The following is an 11,738-nucleotide window of genomic DNA, read 5'->3' on the forward strand; positions in this document are numbered from 1 at the left end:
GGGATTGCGTATTCCATTTATAGGGAGATAGATGGGGTTGCTAAGCTGTCATTGTCTCTAACCATGGTTGGTTCACGGTGCGCTAGCAAGAGTTGAGCTGTCTACATCCCATGTAACCCAACTTCCTAACCACGGTTAGTTCCAATCCTTTTCATTTTTTGAAATTTAAATTCTTTTTTGCCGCCCGAGGCCAGTCCACATTTGCCGTTTTTACTTGACTGCGTTTAAAAGAGAACAACGGTAAGATTGGTTTCCATTTTTCAATGGACTGAAGTTATTATAACTTATTTAGTTCAAGGAGAATTATGAGAAACTAAAGTTATACATAACGTATGTTTTCAGTATTGTGCACGTGCTTTCTTTTATCTAATTAACGTTGGTCTATCAATTTACAATGATTCCTGATAAAAAAAATATTACATGACTATTTTGTAAAGAAAATCTTGAGTGCCACCAGATTAATGAAGTGTTTGAACTTTTCATAAATAAATTAATGTCCGATATATGATACTAACGTAGACTGTTGAATTTGTGACCTTATGTACGTTGGTTTTCTTGGTTACTGTAAATGAATATTTTTTTTATAATTTTATTATAGGTAGTTTTTTTTTTTATGAATAATTTTTTTGTAGATAATTATTTTAATTCAAAAATAGTTGCTAGTTATATAATTAAAGTAACCGTGTTATATCTTTTGTTAGTTGGATATCAAATGAAGTATTGAAAATTGTTGACAGGATATTAAATTACTGAAAATTGTTAGAAGATTATAAACATTTCTTATCATTATTACTTTAAGGTTTAAGTTTTTTTTTATGTATAAAAGTGAATAAAAATCTTTTTTCTCGCATATTATTTTTTTTTTAATTCGCACAAGAATTTTGGATTTTGAAAATTCAATTTTTGCATTTTTTTTCTTTGTAGTTTTAGTTATATTTCGTTTTAGGGTTTTAAAGTATTGATATTGTCTAAAATGTATTTAGTTTGAGTTCTTTCTATTCTTACATGTTGTTTGTTGTTCATCATAATTGTTATAGGACCTTCGACGAACTCATCACTGGAGCTTCGTGAGACTTTTATTGAAGTCTTGTCGAACCTTCACCGGATCTTTGTTGGAACCATTATTGTAACTGTCGTTGAACCTTTGTTTGAGTTATTGTCGAGCTTTTTTCATTGAAGCTTTTACCATCATCAGAATTGTCTTTATAATCACATCCGGACCATGACAGTTCCACTAAGCAATGTTGAGCTTTGAACTTCAAACACATGTGCACTACGTACTGAAATTAAACATTTGAAATCTTGAATGGAGTTTACCAACGCGTCACCTTATGGTAAGAACTTCATTTCATCTTTTAATGTTTCTAAAACTTTATGTAAAAACTCTTTAGTTCTCAACTCTAGTGCCACAAACCATGTGACCCCTCATTCGTCTCTTTTACCATCATATGTTTCTCTTTTTGGTAACCACATTATTGTTGTGAGTGGATGTGGTAATGTTTTCATTTATCATCCCTCAACTTTAAAGATGTTCTTTACGTTCCAAACACTTGTAAAAATCCTAAATCGATATAAAAAAAATCATCAATCACCTAAAGTGTTTTGTAATCTTCTTTCCCATTCACTGTGTTTTCCAAGATCTTTTAACAGGAAAAACAATCAAAATTGTTGAGGAATGGGGATGGTTTATTGTTTTAACAATTGAGATCTAAAGATAGTATTAGTACATGTACCTTTTTTCTCTAATATTGCACTAATTTTGAGTCCTCTCAAATTTGGCTCCTCCATCGTCGTCTAGATTATCCCTCCTTTTTTGTTTTAAAGTTCATGTCCCCTCTCTTATTTTCTAAAGAGTTTATTTAGTCATTTCAATGTGACGTATGCCAATTTTCAAAACACCATTATGCCACATATCCTCTTCGTAATACAAAAAGTATTAATCATTTTGATTTAATTGATTTTAACGTTTGAGGGTCTGCATTAAAATTATAGTATTTTTGTGATAAACGATTTGTCACGTTTAGTGATGATTATACCCATGTTTCATGATTTTTTTTCATCAAAGAAAACTATGAAGTTTTTACTTTATTTTTCCAAATTCTTTCATACAGTAAAAAACACAATTTGGGAAGTCAATTAAACGTTTATGTTTTGATAACAGAAGGGTATGTGTGAATCATGACATGTCTAATTTTCTTTTCCAAAATAGTGTTATTCATGAATTTACTTATGTGAATACACCTTAACAAAATGACATTGTTGAAAGAAAAAATAAACATTTTCTTGGGGTGACGCATATATTTCTTTTTAAAATCCATGTCCCTAGATTTTATTGGAGAGAGGTTGTCCTCATTACGACCTATCTTAAAAAAGTACCCTCTCGAGTTCTTAATGGTTTGGGTCTTATTGAGTTCATATATTCTTTATCCTCGTGTGTTCCTTTTCCCTTTACTCTTCGTAGTTGAGTATTTAAATATGTCGTGTTTGTCCATATTCATTGTCAATTATATAGAAAGTTAGATCATGAAGTTGTTAAATGTATGTTTGTTGGTTATGCATACTATAAAATAAAAAGGGATATTATTATTATCACCCTTCGGGTCAACATTTTTTTACTTCCATAGTTCATTTTAAAATGAAGGATCTAGGAAAGTTGAAGTACTTCCTTAAGATAAAAGCGGTTTACTCGAAGAAAGCATATTTATCTCTCATAGAAAGTATTTTATTAATCTTCTTAAAGAAACATACATGATTAATTACAATACCACTAGAATTACCATAGAACAAAACCATAAATGTGGAAGTGATAAAGGTAGTTTTCGTGTGAATGTAGACAAATATCAAAGACTTATTAGGGAATTTAATTACTCATATCACATTAAATCAAATATAACCTATGTTTTAGTGTCGTTAGTCAGTTAATTTGTGACGCAAAGGAAAGATATTTACAAGTTGTAAATAAATTCTTTCAATATTTGAAAACAAACCCAGGAATGAGATTATTGTTAAAGAGAAATGAAAAATTAAGAATGAAAGTGTATAATTATACATATTATTGCATGTTTTTTAGGTGAAAATCTGATAACTTAAAAAAGTCAGAAACAAAATGGTAGTGCAAAGTCTAGTGTAACAATGTGGTAGGTAAGAACTTGTGATCCTTTATTGGAATAATAAATCAACTATTAACACTCTATTCAATTCAACATGATAGGATCAATTACATAAAGAGAGATTTTAAATGCAATTCTAAAAGTTGTTGGTAAACAATCTTTTTTAAATACATTATGAAATAAGTTTTCTAGAGCGAGACTTTTTTTTCTACAATGCGTTTCCGCTCTATTCTTCCACAGCAGCAATGTCACAGTGTGGTGCAACAATAAAGGGTATTTTAGTCTTTTTGTTATGGCTGCAATTAGTCATGATGGTAATGTAGTTAATCATAACTGGGGCTCAGTTGGTCATAATATGGGGTGCAGGAAGAATAAAAACTTCTAATTGAATGGGTTAAAAAACTAAACCCACGTAAATACAAGTGGGTTCGGCCTGTAGAATCTGCACCCCTACCTCTATGTGTTTAATTTCCCTAGCATTTCTTCTCCCTTCCCACCTTCGTATCAAACAAAGCGGCCCAATAACCAGCAATTATAGTGTCCAAGTTATTCCTTATATGCAATTACACTACAACTTAAAAACAATTTCCATTCGAATCATTCCACAAAAAATTCCGTGCCTGAAATCACTTCCCTTTAGCCATATTCATATATATTCTTTGTTCTTTTTATTTTCCTACACTATAAGTCGTTTTATGGAGGTCATTTACAATGTATACACTCAAACTTTGAACATCAAATTTCGTTCAATAATACTCGAAAGATCCATTGTCATAACATCCATAAGCAGTTTAACAAAAAACTATATACAAAAACAGTTTATTTCACTTCCTTTATGGAGGTTGCATTTCACTTCAGTCTCCAGTGTCCATGGCCAATACAGCAGCTCCCTGTTTCAGTATCTTCATTGCCTGCATAACTGCAAAATATGTATGGATCTAAATTTGACACTTGGTTCAGCAAAAGTAACGAACTATAAGAAGTCATGCTCAAACCCGAGCCATGCTATGTATATAAGATAACAAACAATGGTGATCCCATTACTTCATGACACTAATGGTAAACAACTACTTCATGATTCAACTGATAGCCTAATGCATGACAAAAATAGTAGCAGAAATAGCCAACAAAAAGAAAAACATAAATCAGTTGTCAATTCAGAATGTCAGACGTCCCATTTATTTGAGTATGCAATGAGTAGCTTAGCAGTTACCAATACAAAGTAAACCTCCACACACAAAAGAGAGGCAACACAATGCACAGTTCTCTATTTTGGCCCATGATATTCCCATTTGCAAGAATCAAGATACAATGTCATCACGTAGTTCATGCACTTCATTGTCCATCATCCTACTATCTATTTATTACATCTGCCTATCAAGTTAAACTGTACACACGTTACACTGCAAGCATGCATACTACGAACTAAAACTAAATTTGACTCACTTCTAATAAGTTTGAGCTCACCATTTATCAAAACATGTTTAAGTTCAAAACAATGCCCACAAATATGAAATACAGGATAGCACAAAGGTGTACCATTACCGTAAATAAATACCCCTGGCATCAATGTCGACAGCCGGGAGGAATGTTGAGCAATCAAGAACTTTTTCTAATTTCACAACATACCATCGTCACATGGTTAATTGGCTATTTTAGTAAGAAACATCAGAAGATTCAAATCCTTTTATATTAATAATGTTATACACTTGACTGTTGTACTACAGTAATATGTACACAGCAAAAAAGCATGAGGTCCATTCATTTTTGGAGAAAATGATCCGAGACAGTTTTATACATATGCTGGAACAGCATTAGGCTTTGCCTTGGCATAAAGGGGAAAACATGAACCAAAGCTACCGCACAAAGACTGAAAAGAACAACTATGTCCTGACCACATTTGGAATACTATCGTTTATTCAAAACAAATAACTACACAAGTCAAACCGACAAAGAACTATGATTTCTGACCAGGAAAAAAGACCGACAAATCAATACTTACAAACATTATTTATTCAAAAACCAGACACTCATGATGCACTAACTTAGCAACTTATTTTCCAAACAACTAAGGAGAAGACAGTTGAGCCATACCAAGGTTTGAGTCCCAGCACTACACATCGATGATGAGGAGAATTTAACTCAGCAGCTTATAGGTTGAAATCTCTCAGAGTACACGGGGGAATGATAATCCGGCCTGGCTGGTATCTAGGGAATGCAACACCAAAGACTGGCTGCACACCATATTCTCCACCCCAAATTGGATTAGGAGGCATTCTAAAAGGGTTGGGAGGGAAAATAAAGTGTCTTGAAATCCCATGTCGTCGAAAAGGAACCCCCTGCGACCTCTTTTTTGTTTCCCAGGACACTGCAAACAAATCCTTGAAAAGCCAACCTCTAGTCTCTCCTTGCCCAAACTCCTCCAAATACTTCTTCTTCCACAACTCATTGCTGGTGGACAAGTATCGCAACTCTGAACAGGTGCAAGCTACTTTGGCCAAATCAACACCGGGAAGACGCTCCAAAATCAAGAGCTTAAGCTCCATCGGTAATCGCATGAAACAAGGTGGAAGATCCAATCCAGCCTTTTCACAAAGATCAATCAACAGTGGCAATGCAAGCCTATCTTTCACCATCTTCCACATTTCGAAAACTTCGTTCCCAAAGATAATCTCTTCCCCGTCATTAACACTGCCCTTAGATTCAGAATTTGCTAGCATCAACTCTAATGGCCTAACATATTTACGTCTATCCAGACAAACATAGTGCAACCTCGACCCAGTATCATCAGACAACGAACCACAAACATTCACAAAATGCCCCAATGTCTGAAATTTCAAATTCACACTATACGAAGCACCATTAACCAGAATTTCAGGCAGGGCATACCTCAACGATATCACAGAAGAACATGCTGAAGGAGAATCATCAAGAAGGTGAAAACAACTAACCGCCATACCGGAGTCCTTGTCGATTCGAACAAACCCGGACTCAAGAATCACACCGTGGACCGTAAACACCAACAATTTGAAATCACTAACGTTGTTTCCGAGGGCTTCTTTTAGAATCCTTCTCACAAAGAAAGGTTCTGAATTGGTACCCACCACCACCGCCTCGTCAGATCCATCAATCATTTCGACGGTTTCCACCTCCGCTGAATCCAAAGTCGGATGCTTTTCTACGGTGGGGTTCGAGGGGGCGTCGCAGGCGAGGGTTTCCGGCGAGTTTTGGATGGTGGATCGGTCGCGGGAAGCAGTCTCCGGCTTGTGGGGGAGGGTTTCGTGGGAGAAGGCGATGGGGTTGAGAGAGTAGAAGACAAGGTCGCCGGCAGCAACGCCAAGGGAGTGAAGCGAGTCGTCCGGCGAAGAGGCGCGAATTTCGTCCTTTCTGTTGATGGAAAGGTGCAGAGAAGAGGAAGAAGAAGAGATGGTGTGAGAAACGGTGTCAATGAGTTGCTGCAGAGAACATGAATTGGGGACTTCGATTTTTAGGGTTTCTTTGGATTCCAAGGATCTGAGTCTCAGTTTCATCGTATTCGATTCTGTGTCGCTTCTTCTTTCTGCCTCAGTTCTTCTTTGATGGGAAAACTGATAAACGTTTTGTGTCTCGCAGTACTTCAATTCGTTGACGGATCGTTTATAGCTATCGCCTTGCTTTGCATGTGTGAGCCTGAAAACTTAACAAGCACGAAACAAAACAATTTTATTATATAATAATATTTGTTTTTAAGTAAATTACTAAATTACAATTAGGTCAAATATGTTTCCCTTCGCAATAAATTTAAGAATATTAGTTTTTTCTAAAATTTAAACATATAGTTTTAAAAAATATATTTAAGTTTTAAAGGAACAGAAATAATATATTTAAATTTTTATACTAACAAAACCCACATTTCATCTTTAATAACCTTAGTTCGTTTGATTTTTAATCGGTTGATTTTTTTTAATTAAAGTTATTTCTTATGATTATATATTTTTTTTCTTCCTGAAAAGGAGGCATTTAAATACAAAGTAATTTTTAATTAAAAGTCACGAGGAAGTTGAACATTAATCTGCGAACTTTTCCTTTTGAATCAATTTCTTGAATTAAGCTTGTGTGTTCCAGTGACAGTAAGATCTTTATAACTTATCCGTAAAGACCATTCAGTTTCATCAACCATCGTATACGTCTCTTCAATAATTTTACCATATTTATCATGTGATGCTCATCTATGTATAAAATGACGGTGATTGGAAAAAATTATATACTATAGACTATTATTTTTAGAAATAATAAAATAGACTATTATTTTTAGAAATAATAAAATAGACTATTATTTTTCAAAGATTTAATTAAGTTTAAGTTCTCGTAAGTTAAATTTGAAGTGAACTTCTATAACAAAAATGGTCTGTGTCATTGTATCTTGTCCTTTTATTTGTTTGTGATTAAAATAACAGGAAATATGAAAATTTTATGCTTAATGTAAAAATGATATTATTGTTATTTTAAAATAGTAAATGGCTTTTGTTTTTTTTATTAAAAACTAGTTATATAATAAGATTGTTATGTATTTTTTTATATATTTTCACGTAATCATCTATAACTATAAGGGGGCCTTCATAGTTTCACATTAGTCACATTACCATTTTATATCAATCATTCATTTTCATATTTCCTAATATACAAAAATAAGAAAGCAATGGAATAATATAACAATCACACCAATTTGTTAATAGAAATGTGTTAATAACCAAATAATAACAATCCTCGTCAAACAAAAAGGTATGCTTATAATTGTTTATTTACTGTTTTAAGTATTAATTATTACTTTTTTTTTTAAAGCATCATATTACAAAGTACTTTTAATGTCAAATCATTTGCTATAGTACTAAATATCAAAAAAAAATATTGTAAATGTATAAATATTAAACAAGAAAATCAAATAACAATCACATAAGTATAATGATAAAGAAATAATATAAGTGATCACATACTTGTCTTAAAAATAAGTTATAAAATTGAAAGCAAAAAAAAAATATAAAAATATTTTAAATTACCTAATTATCTAAAGTGGAAAGGAGACAAAAAGAAACAAACACGAGAATAGGAACGATTCATTAAATTCCTATACTTGTTTTAAAAGTTAGATACTACACATATTTATATTCGTAACCACTCAATAATAGAAACTAATATTTGAAAAATTTTCACAAAATGAATTAATTTGTCAATCTTAATCCAAACTCTATAATAGTAACAATAATATATGTTTCGGTGATAATTTTTGGAAATCGATAAGCTAACCTGGATCACGTGGCATTCCTATTTTCTGGCGCTTGGATTGACTAGATCGGATCTTGTCCGCTCGCACTCCTTCAACCTTGACCATTCGGTGGACTTCGATCTTTAACCGGAGGGAGAGATACCTGCAAAAGGCACTCCGACACCCAAGTCGGACGTGTGATGAAAGAATCTCGGTTCTTAATTGAATATTCGTGAAGGGTTTTTGTATTTGAGAATATGAGTTGAATGTGAATGAAGTATGATTGGAAGATACCTGGCTTGTAGCCTTGATTCTCCATTTATAATTTTGAACTGACATAAACCCAATAAAATATAAACGAAATAAAATATAAACAGATTTACCTGAAAATCTGATTAGTTAATAAATATATATAGCTAATTTTATATTTTTAAATATATATTCTTCATTATTTTATATCTTTAATAAGATATATATGACAACCGGTTGGTCCTAATATCATATTGTATAATATATTTTATTTTTTATTTTTACAAACGAACTATTTAAGACATAAAAAATTCACATTCAAAGAAATTAATTATATTTCAACCAAAACGTAATTATTTAATAAGACAAAGGCAATAAACAACTGTCAGTCGAATTTTTTAGTATTAATATATTAATTTAGTTTTAATTATAGCGCATTAAAATTAGTGTCCATAAAGTTTCCAACATAAGATCTAAATTCCAACAAGAAGAAAATAAGGATGTATTTCTTAATGAGTTTTTTTCTTTTTTCAATATTTTAAGATCTTCTACCCTAAGAAATTCAAAGAGGATGAGGAGAATTGACTCACGTGGAGTGATAACAAAACTGAAAGGAAAACACAAAAATTATCAATGCAAATAATATATACGGATGATTTAATCTTATTTCTTTTAGGTTGAGACTACGTCAAATTTCTTACAACACGTTAAATATCGCTAATTCGTACATAAGATTAAAAATATTATTTCACAATTATATTTACTTATTTATCCGACTATATATCTTAGGTATTATTTATTATTATATATGTAAAATGAATTGTTATTATTTTTAGAATATCTTATAGTATTATTTGCTTAAAAATTAACCTAAATATAAATTGGAAATTAATGGCAACTTAAATTACAACTTATAATTTGCATATATCTCTTATAAAAAAAATCAACTTATTTATTATTTTTTATTATTAGTACTGTTATAAAATTAAATATAAATCATTTTCATAACTTTATTGAAAATATTTTATTTATTTGTAGATTTTATAATTAAAAAAATAAAATAAAAAACAAATACAGTTAAATTTAAATAAACACGGTCACTTAAAAGTTGAATATGATAAAACAACTATTTTAATTTAAATACAAAAATATCTAAAAAATAAATTTAATAAATAAATATAGACATCGAATAAATAAATATTCATTATGTATAGGTATAGAAAATAATAAAATCACGTGTTTGCACTATTTTTAATATATGTTTGATAGATGAAGTTAAAGACAACTATCTATTGACTTGATAATCGTTGAGTGATAATATTCCTGCTGTGAAAAATAAAAATTAAAAAGTTTACTGATTTGACAATTAAAGTCAAATAGTTCATAGTGGTCAAACGAGACAAGTCTTCATATGTTATTTTCTGTTATGTTTTATGTGAGATTTTTTTTTGTAAATGTTTATCTAATATTTTTTTTTGCAAATGTTTATCTAATCATGAAAGGTACCAATCAAATGAGAATTGATTATGTTTTTGTTAGTATGTATATTGAGATATAAGTTGGGTAAAAAAAATGTATCATTAACTTTAATAACCATTCAGGTTCAAACAGAGTACTATGAGTTATGTGGTGATAGTCGTAAGAGGCCATAGACACTAAATTGTTGATCTTAGGTGCGAAGGGAACTAACTTTGTAAGTGGTAGATAAGTATGTTGTTTATGGAATATAAACATCACTATAGGTATAGACATATATTGAAGTCCGATATAAAATCTATATATTTTGATAACCAGTATAATATCAATTGTTTATGTGAAAATAGGACTTTGTTGTATATTATACAGGTTTAGTTTATAAATCAATATACTTTGATTAAATCAGGCAAAATATTGTGTAAATTAGGTTTTTTTTTTTTTTATTTTTATTTTGTGTTTTGTTGGATTTTTGTGACGATCACTTTACTATATAGACAAATATTGAGATAAGTGATAATATCTTTTATGGAAGACATAAATGCGGTGGAATAGTTTTATAGATTTATTTAGTTGTTTCACATACGAGTTTATTTCTTTTTAAAAAATCATGCAGTATCTTTAATTATATATTTTGTCTTATCAATTTTAGAACATTTTATTTAATAATTTTATAAATGTTATCCTTGAGAACTTGTTGAAAATGCTTGTTATATGTATTAGAAAATTATATTTAAGTACATATAAAAACCTCATATAATATTATCTCTAGAGAGACATTAAATGTCTCATGCGACTTTTTTATGCTGCATTAAATTACCATTAACATGTTTTATCAGCTCGTTTTGTTGTTAATATAACACAGCATATTTACATTGCTAAAAGTTGCTTGAGCTCATATAATTTGTTAGTCAATTTCTCTCACTTTTTTTGTATCTCATTATTATGCAATAATATGCCTTTCTCATATTACTTTGGCCACTGTTATGTCCTTGTTTTGGAGAGCACATCCCATCACGTGCTATGAATGGTTGAAAAATATCATACAAAAAAAGATGCAATAATATATAACAATGTATAATAAATCAATAAATATTAACAATATGCTCACAAAGGAGAATACTGTATTTTTATAATACGTTTTGATTATATAAAGCCTTCTCTTATTATCTTAAACATGTTTTAGTTATTTAGTATCATAAAAATTAAAGACAAGTGCATGCAATTATTTTAGTCTAATAATATCTACCAGTCAAAGTATTATTGTTTACTTTGAAATCAATGTTTACTATACATAATAACATCACAATAGTTGTAAGTGAGACGCTCATTTACTTTGAAGTCTTATCATTTTACAATCTTGTAAGATTCCAAGCTTACTGTATATGATACGAGTTATTTTAAAGAACAATACCGAAGTTATAAAGAAAATCTCACATAGGTACTATGGTAAATGAGTGGAATACAATAAACATATAATAATATATATATCTTATGAATAAGTATCAATATTTTTTTTTCTAATTTTTAGTTAATATAATCTTATACATTTTCGTACCCTTTTGTCATTTCTATTTCACTTTAAAGTCTTAGATTATTATTATTTTTATCTAAAAGTCTGGGAATTTGTAATAGATTTGAAATATGAAAAAAAAAGAGAAAGT

At 30.3% G+C, this 11,738-nt stretch overlaps 1 protein-coding gene across 1 annotated transcript; it reads right to left on the minus strand.

Annotated features, from left to right (window-relative positions):
* Window positions 1-3,722: 3,722 nt before the first annotated feature.
* Window positions 3,723-6,771, minus strand: LOC106772705 (F-box protein SKIP22-like). Its single transcript, XM_014659259.2, has 2 exons — window positions 5,205-6,771; window positions 3,723-4,029 (listed from the first exon to the last, which is right to left on the minus strand). The coding sequence occupies exon 1, from the start codon at window positions 6,638-6,640 to the stop codon at window positions 5,261-5,263; it is 1,380 nt and encodes a 459-aa protein (XP_014514745.1). The 5' UTR covers window positions 6,641-6,771; the 3' UTR covers window positions 3,723-4,029; window positions 5,205-5,260.
* Window positions 6,772-11,738: the final 4,967 nt, after the last annotated feature.

This window comes from Vigna radiata, chromosome 8 (genome assembly GCF_000741045.1).
Source record: "Vigna radiata var. radiata cultivar VC1973A chromosome 8, Vradiata_ver6, whole genome shotgun sequence".
NCBI classification, from domain to species: Eukaryota; Viridiplantae; Streptophyta; class Magnoliopsida; order Fabales; family Fabaceae; genus Vigna; species Vigna radiata.

What these genes read in the sequence shown, in the direction of transcription:
- LOC106772705 (XM_014659259.2), bottom strand. Translation starts at nt 6,640, where the DNA reads ATGAAACTGAGACTCAGATCCTTGGAATCCAAAGAAACCCTAAAAATC.